Source organism: Tamandua tetradactyla, chromosome 6 (assembly GCF_023851605.1).
Source record: "Tamandua tetradactyla isolate mTamTet1 chromosome 6, mTamTet1.pri, whole genome shotgun sequence".
Lineage (NCBI taxonomy): Eukaryota > Metazoa > Chordata > Mammalia > Pilosa > Myrmecophagidae > Tamandua > Tamandua tetradactyla.
Window position 1 is genome coordinate 62168236 of NC_135332.1, and position 26003 is coordinate 62194238.

The following is a 26003-nucleotide window of genomic DNA, read 5'->3' on the forward strand; positions in this document are numbered from 1 at the left end:
TCTCTCTCCGCTCCCTCCTTCCTCGCAGGGCTCATCTCCCTCTTCAGCTGTAAGGGGGTCTGCTGGTACCTATTCTTTAGGTGGCTCAGCACAACAGCCCGGGGCATCCTCCCCGTCCAGGAGCACCCCCTCCAGGGGAGCGCCACCGCGAACAGCTCCACCGCGCACCAATGGTCGCCTCTGACCTTGCTTCCCAGCACGCCCTCTCTAAATCACCATCTCTCCACCTTCCAGCAGCCCGAGGGCGCTTCCAGCACGACCAAGACCAACCACGTGGTAGAACTCCCCGAGGTTTCCCTCTGACCCTATCCCCGACCTTTCAAATCGTCTCCGGCGTGGCCCCGCCCCTCTATGGTCCCGCCCCCAGATGGGCTCCGCCCTCCCCGCGAAGCCGCCCTGGGGCTCTCTCCGAGACGCTGGCGCAGAGCAGCAAGCAGGGATTGAGCACGATCTCTGATCGGACGCGTCTCCTGGTTCTCAGTGCTGGTCTCCAACCCGAGGCAGGTCCGGGGGGCTGGGGTGGGTGGTCCGCCCCCCGCCGAAGCGTCCTTAGGGAGGTGGGCTCTGCTTGCTAGTCTTTGGACGCCCTGCGTGCCGCGGTCGCCTCGGCGCCGGCTAGTGCTGGACGTCCCCTCCTCTCCTCCCGCCCGGACCGGCTGAACCCTCGCAGTCGCCCCGGCCTCCCTGAGGTCCTGGGGTTGGCCTTTAGCTGGCTGAGCCCTCTGGGATGGGTTTCGGCGTCCGATTCAGTCACCTCCGCGCTTGGCCACTGCCAGCTGCCCCTCTGCCGCTGGGCACTCAGCCTGGAGTTGGAGCTTGTTCTCTGGCTACTCCACAGCCCACCCGCTGATCTCGGGAGTCCCATCTCACCCACCCCCACCCCCCAATTTTTTTTGTTTTCTTTTTTCCAGCTGTCTCCACCTCCCCTCTCCCTTTTGCCCACTGGGATCACCCTCTCTTTCACTTCGGAAGCCTTTGCCCACTTCGTACAGCTTCAGAAGTCTGAACCTGTGGGATTCAGAACCTGCCCAGATTCAGAAATCTCTGTGGGAAAGGATTGGGATTGGATCCAGATTTTGTTGGGCCCTTTTAAAGACAAATATGAATTTAAAAATTGGATAAAAAATGAGTTTTTATTTAGAACGAGAAAAGACATAATTTACTTATCTTCGAAAGTTGACAAATTCAGTGAACATCATAAAAATTCAGCAGAGGTCTGGAACGGCAGCTTGGGCCAATTCCAGCCCACCGCTTGTTTTTGTAAACAGTTTTATTGGAACAGCCAAGCCCACCGATTGGTTTATACATCTTCTGTAGCTGCTTTCAGGCTACAGTGGCAGAGCTGAGTTGCAAGAGAGTGCATGGTTTGCAAAGCTCAACTCTATTATTTGGCCATTTCCAGTTTGCCAACCACAGATGTAGAACATACGTCAGAGTTAGCTAACATAGATGCAAGGAGACTGGGGGTTTACCCACTGACTCCCATCTCCCATTAGGCGGTGGGGGTGGGCGTGGGGGTCCCTCCTAACTCTCGGGCACGTTGAGCCCTTTCCACAGGCCTGTGAAATGCTCAAGCAGCCACGCCCACCGAGAGTCACAGGTGTTCAAAGATTAGCAGCCTCCGTTTATGGAAGAGAGCACTGAGGGGACCTGGTCATAAAGGATGGGGAACACTTAGCATGGGACCTGGCACAAAGGAGGTGCTCAATACATATTGGTTATTATTATTGTTCTTATCTCTTTGGTGATGGCACAGGGACAACCCTAAATCCTCCTAATGGTGGCACGTGGGCTTCTCCTTCGTTCCACTGTCCCACACATCTCCTTTGTGCCAGCCACGTCTTGAAGGTGAGAGTAGGGGAGGCCAGAAAAGGGAAATTATAAAACCCGCGAATTGATATCACAAAAAGGTTGCAAATCCACACAGGCAGGCTAACAAGCCTGAAAACCTGAGGCCATGTTCTCCAGGCCAGCTTTGCCCCTGGTCACCAAGAGGCTTCATCCCACCAGGGGTCCGACCCGGCCCATTACAGTTGCCCCTGCCCACCACCCTTGCACTGCCCTATCGCTGCAACTTTGTACCCGTGTGAATAAGTGATCATTATTTCTATGCTGCTCAGGGTATCTGTTTTCCTAACTCGGAGGTAGTCACGTGACCCAGGCTAGACCAGTCAGATTCTCTCTGGGGATTTGGACTCCTGACCAGAAATTGAAGAGGACAGAGGCTATGGGGTGACAGGTGGGGCAGCAGTGAGTAGAGGGACCGCCTTTTGCTAGTGAGACCTTCCACGTTCCCTTGGTTCCTGTTTATTTCTAGGCCTGGATGTTCAGCTTCCCCTTTGATTCTGTGGCTAGTCAGTATCATGCCAATACATTCCTTTTTGCCCAGCTTAGTGAGCCTGAGTTTGTGTTTGCAACCAAATAATTTTCACTGATACAAAACCACACAAGATAGGTGGCCAGGGCCCATGCCAGCCCATAAGGCACCTCTGTGCATAGAATTAAAAGGCAGCTCCTCTGAATGGTTGCGGGGGTGGTTGGCTTGAGGATGAGGGGACCAGCTCCTTTCTGAGACACAGAACAAAAGCACCTGTTCCTTCAGGCCAAAGTAGCCACTTTCAAAGGGCCTGGCTTGTTGAGCAGAATGCAGGTGGGGTTTCTGCCCTCACTTACCTCCCTCAGCTGTAGGTTTTTGTGCAGTGCACATCCCTCACAGTCTGATGTGGAGGCCCTGTGGCAAGATCCCCACCTTCCCTTAAGCTCTCTTTTCCTCATTCTACCTTCCAGTTTTTCTCTTCTAGAATTTTACTTGGGCAACATGAAGTCTACCAGCTGTTTACTTTTGTAGCTATGGTTAAGTCTTCCGTGCTTTGTCCATCTGTTGATTCTAAAAGTTGAAACTTAATAGTGTTTACCTTAAATAGTGTGTATATAAATATCTTTCATTGCAGAGCTAGCAATCACACTAATACTACATTTCCTTTCTTGAACTCTTTTCAATTATATTTTGAAAAACAAGATTACATGGACCCACAGGATTCTCTAAGAGACATGTTAGTTATAAATTATTATCCATGCACCCATCACCCAGCCCGGGAACTAGAATATTACTAGTAACATGTGTGATACCAGTGTAATCCTCCCTGTCATTCCACAGCTTAAAAAAAATATTATGCATCATACGGGAGACCCGGGTTCGATTCCCAGGTCATACACACACACACACACACACACACACACACATGCACACAGTACTATGCATCATAAAATTGTGTATGTTTAATCCTGTACATTGTGGATGGGGATGTAAAAATGGTGCAGTTAAGAACAGAATTACCATATGACCCAGAAATCCCACCGAGAGGTTTGAAAGCAGGACTTGGACAGATATTTGTACACCGATGTTCATTGCGGCATTATTCATAATTGCCAAAAGGCGGGAGCAACCCAAGTGTGTCCATCAATAAATAAAATGGATAAACAAAATATGGTATATCCAGAGAAGCCATAAATTCCTAAATAAGACAATCCACCCTCTCAGTGCCTCTTAAAGCACATATGTACATTCCTAAGCACTTTATCTATCTGTACTAGAACCACTCCTGCTACGTATCAATACATTCAAAGAGATATGTTTACGATCTTGCAAAAACCAACTTGGCTCTGTGCCCCTCCTTGTTTTTTCTTTTTTTTGTTATTTCTTATTTTTATTCTCCTTTTATCCCATACCGTTTTCCCATTTCCCAGTCACAGAGCACATCTGAATTAAAATGAAATGCCCAATTAGTAGGGTTGGATCAATGGAATTTGGTGATCTCTTTTGCTGTTTGTCTTTCTCCTGGGTGTGTAAATGCTCTGAAAGGGGAGAAGGGTCTAAACCTGGAGAGGGTCATCTTTTTTTGTTTTTATTGTGATCATTCCTTTCTACATATATAATCAGTAATTCATGATATCACATAGTTGCATATTCATCATCATGATCATTTCTTAGAACATTTGCATCAATTCAGAAAAAGAAATAAAAAGACAACAGAAAAAAAATTCAAACATACCATCTCCCTTACCCCTCCCTTTTATTGATCACTAACATTTCAATCTAAATTTATTTTAACATTTGTTCCCCCTATTATTTATTTTTATTCCATTTGTTTTACTCGTCTGTTGATAAGGTAGATAAAAGGAGCATCAGACACAAGGGTTTCACAATCACACAGTCACATTGTGAATGGTATATCACTATACAGTCATCTTCAAGAGACATGGCTACCGGAAGACAGCTCTACATTTTCAGGTAGTTCCCTCCAGCCTGGAGAGGGTCATCTTAATACTCTCATCCATCCACTTTATTAGAGACAAAACATGAACTCATATCAGCAAAGCAGAAACCACTAGGAGAAGAGCTGTCATTAGGATTGTAGTTAAACTGTGATTAAAAATAAAGCCCTTCACGCACATGGGCTCATTTGTTAATCACGAAAGCCCTCTGCCGGGGTGGGGCCTTCAGAAACGGAAACACAGTGACCTGCCCTTGCAAGTAAAGGGCCTGAGAGAGGGGGAGCTGGGCTCTTTCCAAGTGTTGGTCATTACTGCTGGAGAGGGTGAGTGAACGTGCTGGACTTTCCCCTGTGTGTGGATTGGGTTTGTGACCCTTTAATGTTTCATGAGTAGAGCCCATGGGGACAGCAGAAAGCACTAGGAGGTTCAGGTGTTGAAGACATCACTGTGGCCCCTTCAGAAGGTAATGACAAAGATGAGCCTCAATCAGTGAAGTGTCTAACAGCAACTTCATTCCAGAAAATTGCCCTATGGTCCAATTGTCAGTCCCAAGAGACCTGGGAGATCCATCATCAACTGAAATGACAGTGACCACCTCCCCCCAAGATGTCCGAACACTCTTGTGACCAGAGACTTCTCAGAGTTAGGGTACCAGTAAATCTATGAAAACCTTTGTAAATATTTTCCTGTGGCTGAATAGGAAAATCCCCATCATGTTACTCGAAGAAGATTTCTACCACATTCTAGACAAATCACGTTAGTTATTGTTGTAAGCTAACATTTATACAGCACATACCATGTTACCAGCACTGTTTCAAGTGCTTTTTCTATAGATGAAGGCATTTATTCCTCATAACAGCCCTAAGGGATAGTTCTTATTGTCCCCACTGTATAGAAGAGGAAACTGAGGCACAGAGGAGTTAGATAATTTGTGATTGTAAAAGGCTTTCTGTGGTGTGGTTGTTTTCTCCACAAGGAGGGGAGAGGCTGTTTCTATAACTTTGTGACCTGGCCACGTGGGCCAACTGAAGGCTTCAGGCTCTGGTAGGGAACAGAGTGAAGCTGTGGGCGGGGCAGGCAGAGTGAGGTCACCTCCTTTTCTAGCCCCATCCATCTGCAGGGCACCGCAATCCTGCTATTCGTCTCTTGCCTCCTGTTCTTTACCCTACCAGGCTGGATTCCTTCCACCTCTCAGAGAGACTGCAAATCACTGCTTTGTCCTCTAGCGAAAAGTCCCCTGTTTCTTAGGCATAGAGTCACCCAAAGAAGGTTCATTAAACTTTCAAATAAATGGGCAGTAGCTTCTTTAATCCATGGACTTCAGGGTCAGCGCTTTTAGAGCAGCAGATTCTGAATATAAGTTGGGTGCTTGTCTGACTTCAGCCCCAAATGGCCTGGGGCCCACATTCTGCATTCCCCCCACCCCACCCCGTTCTAACCTCTTTAGTTCCTGGGAACAAGTTTCTTGAGAGGCTCAGTGACTGTGGTATTTCTTCATCCAGGGCAGGACTTGAATGGGGATGGGGGTGGCGTGCTGGTCAGTCCCTGAGATGGGTCATCCCTACTCTGGAGGACAGAAGCCTTCTGGAATGGACGCCTCCTGCCAGGTTCACTCCTTGGCCAACCCATCACCAAATCTTGGGTGGGCACTGATGTGTCCTCCCTGTTTGCAGTGGGCCAGTTATGGGAAGGAAGGTCCTGGGTCAGCCACAGGGGCTGGGAAAGGAAGTCTAGGAAAGGAAGACTTGCCAATTACACACACACAGCTATCCTGGAGCCTGCCCTCCACATACTAAGTACCCACCTAAATCTGCCCCAGGCTGATATTCTATTATTCTAATCAAACATTAACTCTGCTTTACAACATCTACATAAGTATATTCGGCACACCAAAACCTGCTATGATGAAGCAAGGTGCTTTGTTATTATTGCTATCGTTATTATTATTATCACCCCAAATGTTACAAATCTAAGAAATACAAAGGACAATGTCCAAACGGCAGGGTTTTTTTTTTTTGATAATTCTGTTCTACATATATAATCAGTAATACACAATATCATCACACAGTTGCATATTCATCATCACAAACTGCAGTTTTGAGATGATTTTCAATACCTAAATACTTTGAGTTTCTATGTTGGAAATGTACTACTCTTGAATTAGTTTTTTTTTTTTAAAAAAAGGGCACTGTGACAGTGGCTCAGTGGCAGGATTCTTGCCTGGCATGCTGGAGACCTGGGTTCGCGTCCCGGGGTCTGCCTATGCAAAAAAACAAACAAACAAAAAAAAACAATAAATGGATTTATTGTGTGCCTCCCGTGTTCTTAGCTGATATAAATCCCTATAACCTTCTGGGTGGCACCAGGTGCTACTCTGAACATCCTGTGACCGCCCAGGGCTAACTTCCTAGTCTGTAAGTTCCCTAATAAACTGTTACTATTTTGCCATATGGAAAGGCCTGCTTTGGTTTTTGGTCTTAACAGCCCATTGAACTCTGGCAGAACCTATTCTATAAGTTTATGGCCAATCACCATAAAATGGGATATTAGGCAGCCATAAATAGGAATGAGGGGAAGATCGAATGTCAAGATAGTGGCTTAGCGAGGTGTGGAATTTAGTTCATCCTCCAGAGCAGCTACCAAATAGCCAGGGACAGTACAGAACAATGCTGGGGCCACATCAGCGACCAGACACACAGCGTACCCCAGTCTGGACCAGCTGGACCAGCTGTGAGCACCCCTAGAACCGTGAGTTCCCCAAGCCGCCGTGGCCACCCCTCCCCCACAGGCTGCTTCCCAGAGGGGAAAGGAAAGAGACTTTACCAGCAGCAGGGGCTGAGCCCAACTAAGCTTCTAGTGTGGAATTAATTCACAAATTCTGACTACTAAAAATAGGCCCCCAGCTCAGTGGACCTGGTCAAAGGGGAGATTGCTGATTTTTGCCCCAGCTCCGAGGGGGCAGGGCTGACGGAAAAAGAAAAAAAAAAAAAAGAAACATTTTTTTTTTATCAGATTGCACATAATACTTGAAAGGGTCTGGGCCCTAAAGGAAAGGAGGGGACACATAGGCTCTGAAGGTATACAAAGCAACATTCCAATTTATGCTCTTGATTGGCAAACTTGAGGAACGGGGGTCCTGCTCTGAGAAGGCTTTTTCTATTTCTTTTTGTGGCTGCGTTTCTACAAAGGTCTGACTGCCTTTGGATACAGTGGCAGGGCTTCTCAGGCTGCAACTGTCCCAGGCATAGGCAGAATTGAGCTTGTATGAGAGCTTGTCTGGAGACTGTGCCTTCCCCAGGAGAGGAGTGGGGCCCAGCTCAGGTGGAATCCCTCCCCCAAGGAATTCAGACCCCAGGGTTTGGAAAATTGAAGCAATCAAAGCCAGCCTAAAACCTCTCCTCTGTCTCCACCATGACTTCAGCAGGGAGAGTCTGCCAAAGTTAAAGGTACCGCATCACCTTATGCTAGTGGGACCCACAGGCAGGCAAACACCACATACTGGGCAGGATAGGAAAAACACAGAGTCCAGAGGCTTCACAGGAAAGTCTTTCAACCTGCTGGGCCTCACCCTCAGGGAAAACTCACACAGGTGACTCTTTCCTGACAGGAGGCCAGTTTGGCCTGGGAAACTCTGGCTAGTGTCTATAACACCTAAGTAGAAGCTCCTAAGGGGGGGGTGGGGGGGAAGGCCCATGCAAGCAGGGCAAGAAATAAGAAAATAAGAACTGAAAAATTCTGCTCTGTTAAACAAAACCTAAGCTAGTGGCCCAGAATAAGCTGAACTGAACGTCAAAGAACAGATAGACAACAAAGTCATCCAGCAAGAAAATCATAGCTAAAAGAAATGAAAACAATCTCCAGAATACACTAATTAAGGTAAATAAATGCCTAGATGCCAGCAAAAAATAGGGACTCACACTAGGAAATTCGAAGATATGGCCCAGTCAAAGGAACAAACCAACAATTCAAATGAGATACAGGAGTCGAAGCAATTAATTCAGAATGTTTGAACAGACATGGGAAACCTCATCAAAAATCAAATCAATGAACTGAGGGAGGTTATAAAGAAGACAAGGAATGAGCAAAAGGAAGAAATCGAAAGTCTGAAAAAACAAATCACAGAACTTATGGGAATGAAAGGCACAGTAGAAGAGATGAGAAAAACAATGGAAACCTACAATGTCAGATTTCAAGAAGCAGAAGATAGGATTAGTGAACTGGAGGACAGAACATCTGAAATCTGACAAGCAAAAGAAAATATAGGGAAAAGAATGGAAAAATATGAGCAGGGACTCAGGAAATTGAATGACCACATGAAGCACATGAATATACATGCTGCAGGTGTCCCAGAAGGAGAGGAGAAGGGAAAAGGAGGAGAAAAACTAATGGAGGAAATTATCACTGAAAATTTCCCAACTCTTATGAAAGACTTAAAATTACATACCCAAGGAGCACAGTGTACCCCAAACAGAATAGACCCAAACAGACATCCTCCAAGACACTTACTAATCAGAATGTCAAATGTCAAAGAGAAAGAGAGAATCTTGAAAGCAGAAAGAGAAAAACAATCCATCATGTACAAGGGAAGCCCAATAAGACTATGTACAGATTTCTCAGCAGAAACCATAGAGGTGAGAAGACAGTGGGATGATATATTTAAATTACTAAGAGAAAAACTGCCAACCAAGAATTCTATATCCAGCAAAATTGTCCTTAAAAAATGAGGGAGAAATTAAAACATTTTCAGACAAAAAAATCACTGAGAGAATTTGTGACTGAGAGACTGGGTCTGCAAGAAATACTAAAGGGAGCACTAGAGGCAGATACAAAAAGACAGGAGAGAGAGGTGTGGAGAAGAGTGTAGAAATGAAGACTATCAGTAAAGGTAAAAGAAGAAAAATTAGATATGACATATAAAATCCAAAAGGCAAAATGGTAGAAGAAAGTACTACCTGTACAGTAAAAACACTAAATGTTAATGGATTAAACTCCCCAATCAAAACACACAGACTGGCAGAATGGATTAAAAAACAGGACCCATCTATGTGTTGTCTACAGGAAACACATCTTAGACCCAAGGATAAACATAGATTGAAAGTAAAAGGTTGGGAAACATATTTCATGCAAATAACAATCAGAAAAGAGCAGGAGTAGCTATACTAATGTCCAACAAATTAAACTTCAAATGTAAAACAGTTAAAAGAGACAAAGAAGGACCCTATGTATTAATAAAAGTAACAATTCAACAAGAAGACATAACAATCATAAATATTTATGCACCAAGCCAGAATGCTCCAAAATACATGAGGCAAACACTGAAAAGAGAAATAGACACATCTACCATAATAGTTGAAGACTTCAATTCCCCACTCTCATCAATGGACAGAACATCTAGACAGAGGATCAATAAAGAAACAGAGAATTTAAATAATACAATAAATGAGCTAAACTTAACAGATATTTATAGAACATTACATTCCACAACAGCAGGATACAACTTTTTCTTAAGTACTCATGGATCATTCTCAAGGATAGACCATATGCTGGGTCACAAAGCAAGTCTCAATAAATTTAAAAAGATTGAAATCATACAAAACACTATCTCAGGTCATAAAGGAATAAAGTTGGAAATCAATAATAGGCAGAGTGCCAGAAAATTCACGAATGTGTGGAAACTCAACAACACACCCTTAAACAACCAGTGGGTCAAGGAAGAAATTACAAGAGAAATCAGTAAATATCTCGAGGCAAATGAAAATGAAAACACAACGTATCAAAATTTATGGGATGCAACAAAGGCAGCGCTAAGAGGGAAATTTATTTCTCTAAATGCTTATATCAGAAAAGAAGAAAGACCAAACATTGAGGAATTAACTGTCCACTTGGAAGAACTAGAGAAAGAACAGCAAACTAACCTGAAAGCAAGCAAAAGGAAAGAAATAATGAAGATTAGAGCAGAAGTAAATGAAATTGAGAGCATGAAAACAATTGAGAAAATCAACAAAATGAGAAGTTGGTTCTATGAGAAAATCAATAAGATTGATGGACCCTTAGTGAGGTTGACAAAAAGAAGGAGAGGATGCAAATAAATAAAATCAGAAATGGAAGAGGAGCTATAACCACTGACCCCAAAAGAAATAAAGGAAGTAATGAAAGGATACTATGAATAAGTTTATGCTAATAAATTTGACAATGTAGATGAAATAGACAACTTTCTAGAAAGGCATGAACAACCAACATTGACTCACGAAGAAATAGACGACCTCAACAAACCAATCACAAGTAAAGAAATTGAATTAATCATTAAGAAGCTCCCCAAAAAGAAAAGTCCAGGACCAGATGCCTTCACATGTGAATTCTACCAAACATTCCAGAAAGATTAGTACCAATCCTGCTCAAACTCTTCAAAAAATTGAAGAGGAGGGAAAGCTACCAACTCATTCCATGAAGCCAATATCACCCTCATACCAAAGCCAGTCAAAGATACTACAAAAAAAAAGAAAACTACAGACCAATCTCTCTAATGCATATAGATGCAAAAAATCCTCAGCAAAATCCTAGCAAATAGAATCCAGCAGCACCTTAAAGGAATTATACACCATGACCAAGTAAGATTCATCCTAGGTATGCAAGGATGGTTCAACATAAGAAAATCAATTAATGTAATACACCATATCAACAAATCAAAGCAGAAAAACCACATGATCATCTCAATTGATGCAGAGAAGGCATTTGACAAAATTCAACATTCCTTTCTGTTGAAAATACTTCAAAGAATAGGAATAGAAGGGAACTTCCTCAAAATGATAAAGGGAATATATGAAAAACCCAAAGCTAACATCATCCTTAATGGGGAAAAACGGAAAACTTTCCCCTTAAGATCAGGAACAAGACAAGGATATCCACTATCACCATTGTTATTCAACACTGTGTTGGAAGTTCTAGCCAGAGCAATTAGACAAGAGAAAGAAATACAAGGCATCAAAATTGGAAAGGAAGAAGTAAAACTCTCACTGTTTGCAGATGATATGATACTATATGTCAAAAACCCTGAAAAAATCCACAGTTAAACTACTAGAGCTAATAAATGAGTACAGCAAAGTGGCAGGATACAAGATCAACACTCAAAAATCTGTAGTGTTTCTATACACTAGTAATGAACAATCTGAGGGGGAAATCAAGAAAAAAATTCCATTTATAATTGCAACCAAAAGAATAAAATATTTAGGAATAGATGTAACTAAAGAGACAAAAGACCTATACAAAGAAAACTACAAGAAATTGTTAAAAGAAATCACAGAAGACCTAAATAGATGGAAGAGCATACCGTGTTCATGGATTGGAAAACTAAATATAGTTAAGATGTCAGTTCTACGTAAACTGATTTACAGATTCAATGCAATACCAATTAAAATCCCCAAAACTTACTTTTAAGAAATAGAAAAACCAATAACCAAATTTATCTGGAAGGGCAGGGTGCTCTGAATAGTTAAAAGTATCCTGAGGAAAAAAATATAAAGTCAGAAGTCTCACACTACCTGACTTTAAGGCGTATTATGAAGCTACAGTGGTTAAAACAGCATGGTACTGGCATAAAGATAGATATACTGGCCAATGGAATAGAATAGAGTGTTCAGATATAGACCCTCTCATCTATGAACAATTGATCTTTGATAAGGCAGTCAAGCCAACTCACCTGGGAGAGAATAGTCTCTTCAATAAATGGTGCCTAGAGAACTGGATATCCATATGCAAAAGAATGAAAAAGGATCCATATCTCACACCCTATAACAAAAATTAGCTCAAAATGGATCAAAGACCTAAGCATTAGATCTAAGACCATAAAAGTTTTAGAAGAAAATGTAGGGAAATAGCTTATAAGTCTTATACTAAGAGGCGGTTTCGTAGACCTTACATCCAAAGCACGAGCATTGAAGAAAGAAAGAAATGAGAACTCCTCAAAATTAAGCACTTTTGTGTATCAAAGAACTTTGTCAGGAAAGTAAAAAGACAGCCTACACAGTGGGAGACAGTATTTGGAAACGATGTATCAGATAAAGGTCTAGTATTCAGAATATATAGAGAAATTGTTCAACTCAACAACAAAAAGACAGCCAACCCAATTACAAAATGGGCAAAAGACTTGAATAGACACTTCTAAGAAGAGGAAATACAAATGGCCAAAAGGCACATGAAAAGATGCTCAACTTCCCTGGCTATGAGGGAAATGCAAATCAAAACCACAATGAGATATACACCCACCAGAATGGCCATTATCAATAAAACAGAAAACAACAAGTGCTGGAGAGTATGTAGAGAAAGAGGCACACTTATCCAGTGTTGGTGGGAATGTCAAATGGTACAATGACCATGGAAGGCAGTTTGGCGGTTCCTCAGGAAGCTAAATATAGAATTGCCATATATATATATATGGCAATACCATTGTTAGGTATCTATTCAGAGGACATGAGTGCAAGGACACAAATGGACATTTGCACACCAATGTTTATAGCAGCATTATTTACAATTATGAAGAGATGGAAACAGCCAAAATGTCCATCAAAAGATGAGTGACTAAACAAACTGTGGTATATATATACGACGGAATATTATACAGCTGTAAGACAGAATAAAGTTATGAAGTATGCAACAACATGGATGGACCTTAAGGACATCATGCTGAGTGAGATTATTAGCCAGAAACAAAAGGACAAATACTGTATGGTCTCACTGATATGAACTGACATTAGTGAATAAACTTGGAGAACTTCATGGGTAACAGAGACCATCAGTAGATAGAAATAGGATAAGATATTGGGTAATTGGAGCTGAAGGGATACAGATTGTGCAACAGGACTGATTGTAAAAACTCAGAAATGGATAGCATGATACTACCTAACTATAATACAGTTATGTTAAAACACTGAATGAAGCTGAATGTGAGAATGATAGAGGGAGGAGAACTGGGGCCGCAAATGAAATCAGAAAGAAAGATAGATGATAAAGACTAAGATGGTGTAATCTAGGAATGCCTAGAGTGCATAATGATAGTGACTAAATGTACAAATTAAAAAAATGTTTTTGCATGAGGAAGAACAAAAGAATGTCATTACTGAAGTGTGTTGAAAATAGATGGTAATTAATATTTTAAAATTTTAACTTTATGTGTGAGACTAAAGCAAAAAATGTTTATTTGGTACAAAATTTATATATTGACTAGTGCAGTTCCTAATATAACTTATGTAGACAGCTTAATTGAACACCATAAGTATATGGAATCTTGAGTAGGGCATGAGATTTTGATGGTTTGTCCAGAGTTATGTTTGATGGTTTGTCCGATAAATTCCAGAGTGATTTGAACAGTGAATAAAAAAGTATTTGCAAAGTCCCCTTCGGGAACGGTGAGAAAAGGGGAAAATTCAACATCCCTAAGTTGAATTCTTGATATTCTCACAAGCAGTGGGGACAACCAAACAATAAATTGAGCCCCCAATTTTGGGGTTTATTCATATGAAACTTAATCCCGCAAAGAATAGGTCAAGCCTACTTAAAATTAGGCATAAGAGTCACACCCAAGAGAACCTCTTTTGTTGCTCAGATGTGGCATCTCTCTCTCCAGCCAACACAACAAGCAAACTCACTGCCCTCCCCCTGTCTACGTGGGACATGACCCCTCCTGGCAACATGGGACAGAAATTCTAGAATGAACTGAGACTCAGCATCAAGGAATTGAGAAAACCTTCTCAACCAAAGGAGGAAAGAGTGAAAAGAAACAATATAAAGTGTCAATGGCTGAGAGATTCCAAACAGAGTCGAGAGGTTATCCTGAAGGTTATTCTTACGCACTAAACAGATATTACCCTGTTATTCAAGATGTAATGGAGAGGCTGGAGGGAACTGCCTAAAAATGTAGAGCTGTGTTCCAGTAGCCATGTTTCTTGAAGATGATTGTATAATGATATAGCTTTCACAATGTGACTGTGTGATTGTGAAAACCTTGTGTCTGATGCTCCTTTTACCTACCTTATCAACAGACAAGTAAAACATATGGAATAAAAATAAATAATAGGGGGAACAAATGTTAAAATAAATTTAGATTGAAATCCTAGTAATCAATGAAAGGGAGGGATAAAGGGGTATGGTATGCATGAATTTTTTTCTGTTGCCTTTTTATTTCTTTTTCTGAATTGATGCAAATGTTCTAAGAAATGATCATGATGATGAATATGCAACTATGTGATGATATTGTGAATTATTGATTATATATGTAGAACGGAATGATCATAAATTAAGATGTTTGTGTTTGTTGCTATATTTTTAAAAAAATTAAAAAAATAAAGAATGAAGGGCAGTGCAAAGGTGACGCATTAGCAGAGTTTGCACATGCCATGCTGGAGACGTGGGTTTGATTCCTGGAGCCTGCCCATGCCAGAAAAAAAGAATGAAGTTCTTATACATGCTATGACGTGGATGAACCTTTAAGACATCATATTGTGTGAAATAAGCCAGATGCAAATTCATACAAATATTGTGTGGCCCCACTTACACGAAACAGGCAGAATATGCAAATTCATAAAGTAAAAAAACTAAAATATGAGTTACCAGGGGTCTGGCGGGGGGTGGGAAATGGGAGTTAAAGTTTATTTGGCACAGAGTTTCTGTTTGGGATTATGGAAAAGTTTTAGCAATGAATGACAGTGATGGAGGCACTACTTTGAGAATGAAATTGACACCCCTGAAATGTATATTTTGAAAGTGGATAAACTGGGAAATTTTAAGTTTTATATATTACCAAGACGAAAAAAAAACATAAAACTGTACAACATGAAAAGTGAACCCTAATATAAACTATGGACTAGTGTTAATAGTATAATTACAGCGATGTGGTTTCATCAATTATAACACAGGTATCATACTAATGGAAAATGTTAATAATAGGGAAAATTGTGTGTCTGAGAGGAGTATGTGGGAACTCAGTACTTTTGGTATCATTTTTTCATAAACCTACAACTCTAATTTTTTAAAAAAAGTTTGTAAGTTTAAACAATGTATTGCTGAGTTGTGTTTTTTGGGGGCAAGCAGATTTGGGGGGCCCCAGCTGTGGTGGATTGAATTGTACCCCAATTTGGGACACGATCTTGGTCTTGGTCTGCATTCTGGTGGGTGTGACCCATTGAAAGTAAGATCTCTTCCAGATGTGGCTTCAGTTAAGGTGTGGCTCAACTAAATGAGGCTGACTTTAATTCAGATGCCCAGAGTCCTTCATAAGCAGTGTGAAAGGCAGACAGAGGGAGAAGCCACAGGGAGCAGCCAGGAGCTGGAAGTCAACAGAGCCCAGAAGAGAAAGGAAAAGTTGTTGCCATGTGCGTTGCCATGTGATGGAAAAGCCAAGGAATCTCAAAGATTGCCAGCAAGCCAGAAGGTAAACAATACCAAGAGAAAGCAAACCTGCTAGCCCCTGAAATCTTGAGCCAACAAATTCCTATTGTTAAGCCAATCGATTATACGGTATATGTTTTAGCAGCTAGGAAAGAAAAACACAGGCTACCCCCACTTTTGACTACACTGGCTACAAATTCGGGGGTTCCCACCAATCCCTTAGGTTCCATAATTTGCTGGAATGACTCACAGAACTCAGGAAAGCTCCATACTTATGACTGTGGGTTTTTTTTTTCTTTTGGAAGCACATGGAACAGGAATTGAACCCAGGTCTCCTGCATGGCAGGTGAGAATTCTACCACTGAACTACCCTTGCACTCGCTATGATTATGGTTTGATTATAGCAAAAAGGACACAAATCAGGACCATCCAAAAGAAGAGATGCATTGAGACACATAGGGCGCAGTCTGGGAGGGCCTCAAATGCTAAGCTTGTGTGGCCTCTCCACCTGGAATCAGAACGTGTCACCTTCCTAGCACCCTGATGTGATCACCATCATTTTGGGTTTTGTTATGTAGGCATGGCTGTTTGAATCAGTGCCCACCCAGTTGAACTCAATCTCCAGCCTTCCCTTCCCTGGGTTGGGCCTACATCGTGGGTCAAAGCCTCTTATCACATGGTTGGTCTCTTTTGGGGTGGCCAGTCCTCACTCTAAGACGACCAGTGTGGTGGGCCCCACCCTGACTCCTCTTGCTAGCATAAACTCTCAGGCAGCAGGGGTGTTCATCATGAACAAACACATTCCCACCACTCAGGAAATTCCAAGGCTGGAGGGGTTAACCTCCGGGAATCTAGACAAAAGTCAGCCAAGTTCTTTATTGCACAACAGTAGTCTTCTGGAAGTTATGTTTTTCATGAAACATCATGTTTCCAGGAATCTTCCATGTTGCCGTGCATCGCTATCAGAAATTCTTAGAAACTCCAGGAAAAACTAAAACGGATTCAAGGAAGGAAACAGTTGGTTCAGCACCCCGTCTTCCAGCACCGTCTCCTCTCCCCTCAGTTCCTGACCTGGCTGCCTCTGACTCAGGCTGATTGTTCTGAGGGTAGGTAGGCATTTGGACCCTGGCTGGGCCAGAGAATGTTTGGAGCAGGGACTGAGATTTCTCCACGGGTGTGAGACACACAGCTCAGGAACTGAGGTCATGTTTCCCACCATGTGGACCAGAGGAGAGGAGGAGGGTCGTCTACAGAGAAAGAGCAAGGCACCCCAGGTGGAGCAGAAAGTCTGTGGAAGAGCCCTGAAGGATCTGAATCCCAGATCCAACCACTTCTCAGGTCCAGCAGCACACCTGATTTTGGGATTGACCGTGGGAATCATGATCAACTTCCTTGCTGCTTAAGCTAATTTGGCTTCCAGTCATTTGTAGCCTCACTAATATGCAAGGATGTCTGCCAGGAATTATCCTCCGTGTTTTTGCTCTTTCCCTGTTTGCGAGGGAAAGACCGCAAAACAATTAAAATGGTGAGTTAACAATAATAACTGACACTTACTGGAAATTTATTATGAGTCAGTAAGTACTTTCTGTTCATGATCCCATTCAATACTCAAGCTTTATGATACAAGTATTATTGCTGTTGTTTTACAGATGTGTAAACTGAGGCACAAAGAAGCTATGACTTGCAAGGCTAATGAGAAGAAGACCCATTATTCAGGAAGCTTTTTATTTATTTATTTATTTATTTATTTATTTAAATTTTATTTTATTTCATTCTTTTAAATACCAAAAAACACCAAACGCAAACATTTCTATTTTGATCAATTCTGTTCTACATATAAAATCAGTAATTCACAATATCATCACATAGTTGCATATTTATCATCACGATCATTTCTTGGAACATTTGCATCTATTCAGAAAAAGAAACAAAACAAAAACAGAAAAAAATTTATACACACCATACCCCTACCCCTCCCTTTCACTGATCACTAGCATTTCAAATTAAATTTATTTTAACATTTCTTCCCCCTATTATTTATTTTTATTCCATATGTTCTACTCGTCTGTTGACAAGGTAGATAAAAGGAACGTCAGACACAAGGTTTTCACAGTCACACGGTCACATTGTGCAAGCTATATCATTATACAATCATCATCAAGAAACATGGCTACTGGAACACAGCTCTACATTTTCAGGCAGTTCCTCCAGTCTCTCCATTACATCTTGAATAACAAGATGATATCTACTTAATGTGTAAGAATAACCTCCAGGATAACCTCTCCACTCTGTTTGGAATCTCTCAGCCATTGACACTTAGTCTCATTTCACTCTTCCCCCTTTTGGTCGAGAAGGTTTTCTCAATCCCTTCATGCTGAGTCTCAGCTCATTCTAGGATTTCTGTCCCACGTTGCCAGGAAGGACCACACCCCTGGGAGTCATGTCCCACGTAGACGGGCGGAGGGTGGTGAGTTTGCTTGTTGTGTTGGCTGGAGAGAGAGGCCACATCTGAGCAACAAAAGAGGTTCTCTCGGGGATGACTTTTAGGCCTAATTTTAAGTAGGCTTGACCTATCCTTTGTGAGGTTAAGTTTCATATGAACAAACCCCAAGATTGGGGGCTCAGCCTATAGCTTTGGTTGTCCATACTGCTTGTGAGAATATCAAGAATTCAACTTGGGGAAGTTCAAAATTCCCTCGTTCTTACCGTTCCCCGAAGGGGACTTTGCAAATACTTTTTTATTCACTGTTCAAATCACTCTGGGATTTATCGGGGCATCACTCTGGACAAACCTACAGAATTTCATGAGAAGACCCATTATTCATACCCAGGTCTGTTGGACCCTGAAACCTTTGCTCTTCACCAATTGCATCATTGTCTCCACAGAGTAGAACAACTCTGGTGGGATTCAAACTCACATCCTAAGTGTGAAAGTCTTTTTTGGCATGAGCATTTCAAGGGGCTGGGGGTGGAGTGTCTGGAAGCCACTTTGACTGGGCTGTCTTGGGTAACTCAGATTTATTTTCTTATAACTTAAAAAAGGAGGTTAGGGGAGGGCCACGGTGGCTTAGCAGGCAAGAATGCTTGCCTGCCATGCCAGAGGACCCAGGTTCGATTCCCGGTGCTTGCCCATGTTTAAAAAAAAAAAAAAAAAAAAAAAGGAGGTTAGAAGGAGTTTCTCTGACTGTGTGATGCCACCAAATCTCCTCCTCATCCTGTGCATACCCGCTTCTGATGCTGAAAAAAAAAAGAGGAAAGGAAGAAAAGGCAAAGAGAAGAGGGAAAGGACTGGAAGCCAGCAGGGGTGGAGGTGGGGGCCAGTCAAGGTACTGGGGAAAGTAGTGAGAAGATTGGTCTTTGGAAGGCATTTCCAAAGAGCAGTGAAAGGAGGTGTTTTCCAGGGGACAAGCCCCTTCCCTTCCCTTGCCCCATCAGTGAGGACTAGGGATTAGAGTTAGGGCAAAGGAGGAATTGGGAAAAGAGCGCCAGCCAGAAGTTGGAGGGAGGCATCTAGATTCACAGTTCCCAACAGGGGCCTCAGGGGCAGAGCTTCAAGAAAAAGTTGGAATCTGAAGGTAAAGGATGATGGCCCCCTCCCCCATCTCCCTGTCCCCCCCCACACACCAGGAATATTCCGTGGCAGTTAGGTACCCTGTCCTGCTGAGCAGGTTGGGTTCCTGAGCTCTGGATCAGGTGAGGGGCTCAAGCACTTATTAAGAGAATCCCCCATTCTTCCCAAGACCCCAGGCCCTACAGTGGCAACTGCTCTCCCTGATGAAAATATTTGAAAAACGAGGGGCAACCAAGCCTGGCAAGGGAAAGGGGAGATGGGGTGCAGGATAGAAAGGGAGAGAGGGGGTGCTCAAGAGTGGGGCAGGGGACTTTGGGGTGAGTTCCCTGGGTTAGGAGAAGAAAGGGACGAGCAGCAGGGGCCTGGGAAGGAAGGGGAGGGCTGGGAGGCCGGATGGGGTAGAGAAGGGACAAGGAGCCGGGTTCAGACCTGCATCTCTGCCCCCCAGCAGTGACAGGACCATGGCCCCCTGCCAGAACGCCACGCAGGGAAAGAAAATTGCACACAACACCCACCAGACATCCCAGGTGTTGGCCTCGGAGCTCAGCCTGGCCGCCTTCATCTTGCTGTTGATCACGGTCTTCTCCAAGAAATGGCTGTGCCTCTCTGGGAGCCGCTTCTACCAGCGCTGGCCAGCGAACATCAGCGCCAGCATCCACCTGTCCGCCCACATCATGACCATGGGGCCCCTGCAGATCTGCAGTTCCAGGAGCTGTTTCAACTTGGAGAACGGGAAACGTGAGCCCCCCCACTTCCCCCACCAAAACTCCCTCCCAAGTCCCCTCCAGCCGGCCCTGGTCTCTGCATCTGCTTCCGGCGGGGTAGGGGGAGTGGTCCTGGCCCGCTCTCTTTGGCCATCCCCACTCTTCAGCCCACAAGACGGCTCCACTGGCATTTGAGACACCCAAGGATCACTTTTTCCCCCTCCCCCTACCAAATCGATTTCCTTGACCGCATGGAAAATGCCACTGCTTTGGATAAGGCTCAGAGCCACGTCTGTCCTTTTGTGAGCAGGGCAGGGACTCTCAGCACCCGGAAATCACCCACTGAGCAGACACTCCTTTCATTATCCTAGGAGGAGAACCAGGACCCCCAGTGAAGTGTGTGTGTGTGTGTGTGTGTGTGTGTGTGTGTGTGGTTCCTTCCTCTAGTCTTGCAGATCCAACCCTTTGAGAGGGGCCCCTGGAATCCTGTGTCCCCAAGGCCCTGGTCACAGCCACTTTCTTTCCCTTGTCTCAAGCCTTGGTTTTGTGTCTAGAAACCACTCCTTTTTCCACGTTTAGGTTCCCTGTCCCCCTGTCCCTCATTCTTTCCTTTTTCTTTTTTTTTACCTAAATTTTTTTTTAATTTTATTTTTTTAAATACCAAAAAAACCACCAAACAAATGCAAACATTCCTATTTTGATCATTCTGTTCTACATATATAATCAGTAATTCACAATATAATCACATAGTTGCATATTCATCATCATAATCATTTCTTGGAACATTTGCATCTATTCAGAAAAAGAAATAAAACGAAAACAGAAAAAAAATTCATACATACTATACCCCTTACCCCTCCCTTTCATTGATCACTAGCATTTCAAACTAAATTTATTTTAACATTTGTTCCCCCCAATATTTATTTTTATTCCATAGGTTCTACCCGTCTGTTGACAAGGTAGATAAAAAGAGCATCAGACACAAGCTTTTCACAGTCACACAGTCACATTGTGAAAGCTATATCATTATACAATCATCTTCAAGAAACATGACTGCCCCCCATTCTTGCAGTGTCTACGGCCCCCATTCTTTTTTTTTTTGTTAATTAAAAAAAAAAAATTAACCACAAACAAACAATAAGATACCATTCCATTCTACATATATAATCAGTAATTCTTAATATCATCACATAGTTGCATATTCATCATTTCTTAGAACATTTGCATCGATTTAGAAAAAGAAATAAAAAGACAACAGAAAAAGAAATAAAACGATAATAGAGAAAAAAAAGTTATACATACCATACCCCTTACCCCTCGCTTTCATTTACCATTAGCATTTCAAACTAAATTTATTTTAACATTTGTTCCCCCTATTATTTATTTTTATTCCATATGTTCTACTCTTTTGTTGATATGGTAGATAAAAGGAGCATCAGACACAAGGTTTTCACATTCACAGAGTCACATTGTGAAAGCTATATCATTGTTCAATCGTCATCAAGAAACATGGCTACTGGAACACAGCTCTACATTTTCAGGCAGTTCCCTCCAGTCTCTCCATTACATCTTGAATAACAAGGTGATACCTACTTAATGCGTAAGAATAACCTCCAGGATAACCTCTCGACTCTGTTTGGAATCTCTCAGCCATTCACATTTTGTCTCATTTCCCTCTTCTCCCTTTTGGTCGAGAAGGTTCTCTCAATCCCTTGATGTTAATTCTCAGCTCATACTAGGGTTTTTCTCAGTCCCTTGATGCTGAGTCTCAGCTCATTCCAGGATCTCTGTCCCACGCTGCCAGGAAGGTCCACACCCCTGGGAGTCATGTCCCACGCAGAGGGGTAGGGTGGTGAGACTGCTCGTCATGTTGGCTGGAGGGAGAGGCCACCTCTGAGCAACAAAAGAGGCTCTCTTGGGGGTGACTCTTAGGCCTAAATTTTAAGTAGACTTGACCTATCCTTTGTGGGGTTAAATTTCATATGAACAAACCCCAAGACTGGGGGCTCAGCCTGTAGCTTTGGTTGTCCACACTGCTTGTGAGAATATCAAGAATTCAACTTGGGGAAGTTGAATTTCTCCCCACTCTCACCATTCCCCGAAGGGGGCTTGCAAATACTTTTCCACTCACTGATCAAATCACTCTGGGATTCATCGGGGCATCACTCTGGACAAACCAGCAAAATCTCTAAGAGTCACCCCCAAGAGAGACTCTTTTGTTGCTCAGAGGTGGCCTCTCCCTCCAGCCAACATGACGAGCAGTCTCACCACCCTACCCCTCTGCGTGGGACATGACTCCCAGGGGTGTGGACCTTCCTGGCAGCATGGGACAGAGATCCTGGAATGAGCTGAGACTCAGCATCAAGGGACTGATCTCCTACCTGAGATTCCAAGTACTTATGGCGTTCAATCAAACTATCCACATAAGTTATATTAGGAAATGCTCTAGTTAAAATATAAATTTTGTAACAAATAAACATTGTTTGCTTTAGTCTCACACATAAGGTGACATTTTAAAATATTAATTACCATCTATTTTCAGCACCCTGCAATAATGACAGTCCTTTATTCTTCCTCATTACGGCCCCCATTCTTGCTAGTCTCATGTCACATGGTCCTCTCCTCTCTCAGGAACTGGGCCTTCTTTCTTAGCTCTTTGGAAAACCAGAGCCTTTGAGTACCATTTCCGTTTCTTTACCCTCCTTAGCATTGGGGGGAAAAAAGTTACACAGCTATTATTTTCCACTTGAAAGTAATAAATCCTTATTGCAATAAATTTGGGGAAACAAAAGCTATCATTTATTGCACAGTTACTCTATTTGCTTAATTTAAGCCACAATTAACCCTAAGAGAGAGGGATAATTATCCTTATTTTACAGATGAGAATATTGAGACCTTGCTCAGCATCATAGAGCTGTTAGGGTAAATCATGTGGAATTCCCATAATTGACTGCTTCTCACCTACAAAAAGAATAATTTCATATGGATGACCCTGCTAATGGCATGTTTAGAGTTCTAACTCAGCTATGTCTGGTTCCAAAACTCCTATACGCATTTTTGCTCTCTGGTGCTACTCAAAAAATCCACAAGTAAAAGTTTGTTGAGCATTCATTTTTTTTCCCAGACTTTTTTTTTTAATTGAACAAGTTTTGAACGGTTTTCACATAGTTGTAATCATTCTTCATAAACCATTTTATAGCCTTTAAAAATTTATCTTTCTAGCATTTAATAAACATTTCCTTATTATAAATGGCTACGCTATTGAATTAAACAGATTCATCCTCTCTTTTTTTTTTAAAGGAAAGACAGAGAGAAGGAAGGAAGGAAGGAAGAAAGGGAAACATCTTCTAAACATTTTCTTGTTTTATTGTATTTTGTTTTTCCGTTTTTTGTTACATGGGCTGGGGCCGGGAATCGAACCGAGGTCCTCCGGCATAGCAGGCAAGCACTTTGCCCGCTGAGCCACCGCGGCCCGCCCAGATTCATTCTCTCTTATTTGGCTGTTTTATTTGCCTATCTTGGGAAAATTTGCTATTTCCAATTTCATGTTTGAAAAAAAAGAGAGACAGCAAAGTTTGTTAATAATGAAGGTTTTTTTGTAGCTGGTATTAATTCTTTAAGATAGATTGCCCAAAGTGGGTTTACTGGATCAAAGAGTATAAATGTTTTAAGCTTTTAAATAATATATTCCATATTGCTTTCAGAATGTATTGTAGCAATTTACACTTCTACTAGTAATGGGTGAGAAGGCTTGTTTCATTGTATTTTTGCCAGCAATGGCTGTCAACTTTAAATATACAGATTTTTTTTTTCTGATTAGAAAAATAGTTGCACAGTTGTGGGAAATACAGAAAAGCTTGAGAAAGAAAATAAAAATCACCTAAAATTTCCCCATACAAATATAATCACTGTTGTTGCAATGAATTTATTTCATGTCCCTACATATATATATTTTTCAAAGTTGCCATCATTGTATGCATTCTGTTTTGCAAACTCCTCTTTCCAGTTGTTAAAGTATTTACTTGTGCCATTAAATAATAGTTCTGTAACTTCGCTTTTAAAATTTATTTGATTAGATAGTTTATGAACAGAGTAAAAAATGAAAATAGTACTAAAGATTCTATAGAGAATAATGTATCTCCCACTTCTGCCTTTCAGTCTGTCTCCCCAAAGACAGCTGCCAGTTTCTTATGTTTCTTCCCAGAGGCAGTCTATTGAGACAAACTTCTGTCATATTACCATTTTAATGAATGCATAAAAATCCAATGTATAGATATACAATAATTTATTAAGCAGCTCTCTTGTTGGACATATAAATAGCTCTGCAAAAAAGATTGCCGTGTATAGATTTTGGTGCAGATCTCTGAGGATTTCTGTAACATAAATTCCAAGAAGTAGCATTGCTGTGTCAAAGGGCTTTAGCAGGTTGGATATTTTTTGGATACCTTTTGTCAGATCACTCGTCAGAAATACTGGCCACCAGCAGTGTGTGAGAGCACCCTCATTTTCCTAAACCCCCACTTATACTAGGTATCATCAATATTATTTTTTTCCCCCTTCCCGCCCCATCATCAATATTATTTTGAGCTTTGCTAATTTGATAGACGAAAAGAAATCTCATTTAATTTGCAATGACTTGTGTTGCGTTTCCTGTGTATTGGACATTCAGATTTTTTCTTTTGAGAATTGCCGTTCAAGTTCTCTGTCCATGTTTCTACCGAAGTATATATTTTTTCCTGTACTTGGTATTACAAAACAATCTCAATACCCAGAATACCACTGCTATTCAAATTTGCATTTCTTTGGTCATTAGGAGCCTGCACATTTTCTCTTATTTGTTTACTGGTATTTCTTTCTGTTGTGAATCCTTAGTTCATTCTGGTCTTCTCATTTTCCCCAGAGAGTTTAAAGGAGTGGACAGGTCAGCCTTTCTTTGAAGTGGCCAAGATAAGCTTCTGGTTGGCTGTTGGGCTGGGTTTTGTTCTCGCCGTCTGGCTGCACCTGCCATATTTGCCTGGTCTTGAGAGACCGCCTTCCTTTGGCTGGATTGGAACTATCATGAGCTTCTGCGAAGGTGCCCCCTTGCTCTGGAAAAGGTCCTCAGTTCCTCCTACCCTCACTCCTCCCTGGGCACTTTCCCCTTCTTTGGGGCTGGGTGGGTGGGTGGTTTCTGGTGGTAGGAGAACAGAACCTATAGTTGTTGACTGAGAATGGCGATGTGTCACTTCCCGGTTGCCAGAGCGGTGGACGTGTAGGGGTTGATTCGTGGACCCTGTGTGTGTTCATGGGGGTTGTAGTTTGTGGCTGTAGCTAGATGGATAGGAAAGAGTCCCTGTGGGATTCTAGGATGAGAATGAGACTACTGCACTTCTTGTTTCCCAGTTGTCTTAATTTTCTCCACCCTCATATTGTTCCCTATTAACCTCTGGATCTTCGAGCTGAAGAGGAATTTATCAATCCCCATTGGCTGGAGCTATTTCATTGGTTGGCTGGTGTTGATCCTCTATGTCATCTGTGGTGAGTGGCCTGAGGGAAGGAAGGAGGGGATGTGGGTGTGTGGGGGTAGAGAAGGTATGGAGGTTGTGGGTGGCTCTTAGGGACTTGGCTTCCCTTTGGCCTCACTCTGCTTCCTTTCCCTTCCACCTCCCCCCCCCCCATCCCCTGTCCTTTCCCAGCCATCCTTTGCCACTTTAATCAAAAGAGTTTCTGGTGTCTGGATCTGAAGGGTCCCTCTGACACCGTGTCCTGCAGCAGAAGTTGCGGCTCAGCCAGAGACACTCAGAAGAAAGAGCAGAATGTCTCAGCGATCTCCAGCACCCAGGCGGAAATCCTGAAACCTGCGCAAAAGAAGAAGCCTCTGTAACCCTTTCAGAACTCCTAGGGGAGCTCCAGGTCACCCGATCCTGTCCCTTTATCTGAATCCCTCTTCTCATCACGCCCCCTTGAACAGGTCGCCCCTCATCAGTGCAAGGAGGCAGAGAGGGAAGGTCTTTTGGCTGGCTTTGCATTTCTCTTTCTTGTTCCTACCTTACCTGTTGCTTGGGTGACTTGGAATAAATTTTGCGCCTCTCCTT

General features: G+C 42.5%; 1 protein-coding gene across 11 annotated transcripts; it reads left to right on the forward strand.

Annotated features, from left to right (window-relative positions):
* The first annotated feature begins 390 nt into the window (after nucleotides 1-390).
* Nucleotides 391-26003, forward strand: ODF4 (outer dense fiber of sperm tails 4). Of its 11 annotated transcripts, none has more exons than XM_077165934.1 (5): nucleotides 391-500; nucleotides 19674-19963; nucleotides 24830-25003; nucleotides 25312-25446; nucleotides 25605-26003. In XM_077165934.1, exons 2-5 carry the CDS (start codon nucleotides 19687-19689, stop codon nucleotides 25790-25792), a joined length of 774 nt encoding a protein of 257 aa, XP_077022049.1. In that variant the 5' UTR covers nucleotides 391-500; nucleotides 19674-19686; the 3' UTR covers nucleotides 25793-26003. The 11 variants fall into 11 exon arrangements, with proteins under 11 accessions (XP_077022049.1, XP_077022051.1, XP_077022045.1 ...); XM_077165936.1 differs by having other exon boundaries at nucleotides 19677-19963; XM_077165930.1 differs by lacking the exon at nucleotides 391-500 and adding an exon at nucleotides 19235-19347.

Excerpts from the sequence above, each read along its gene's own strand:
- ODF4 (XM_077165934.1), top strand. The coding sequence starts at position 19,687 with ATGGCCCCCTGCCAGAACGCCACGCAGGGAAAGAAAATTGCACACAAC. Across the intron at positions 19,964-24,829 it reads CAACTTGGAGAACGGGAAAC|AGAGTTTAAAGGAGTGGACA; the intron begins GTGAGCCCCCCC and ends CATTTTCCCCAG. Across the intron at positions 25,004-25,311 it reads TATCATGAGCTTCTGCGAAG|TTGTCTTAATTTTCTCCACC; the intron begins GTGCCCCCTTGC and ends CTTGTTTCCCAG.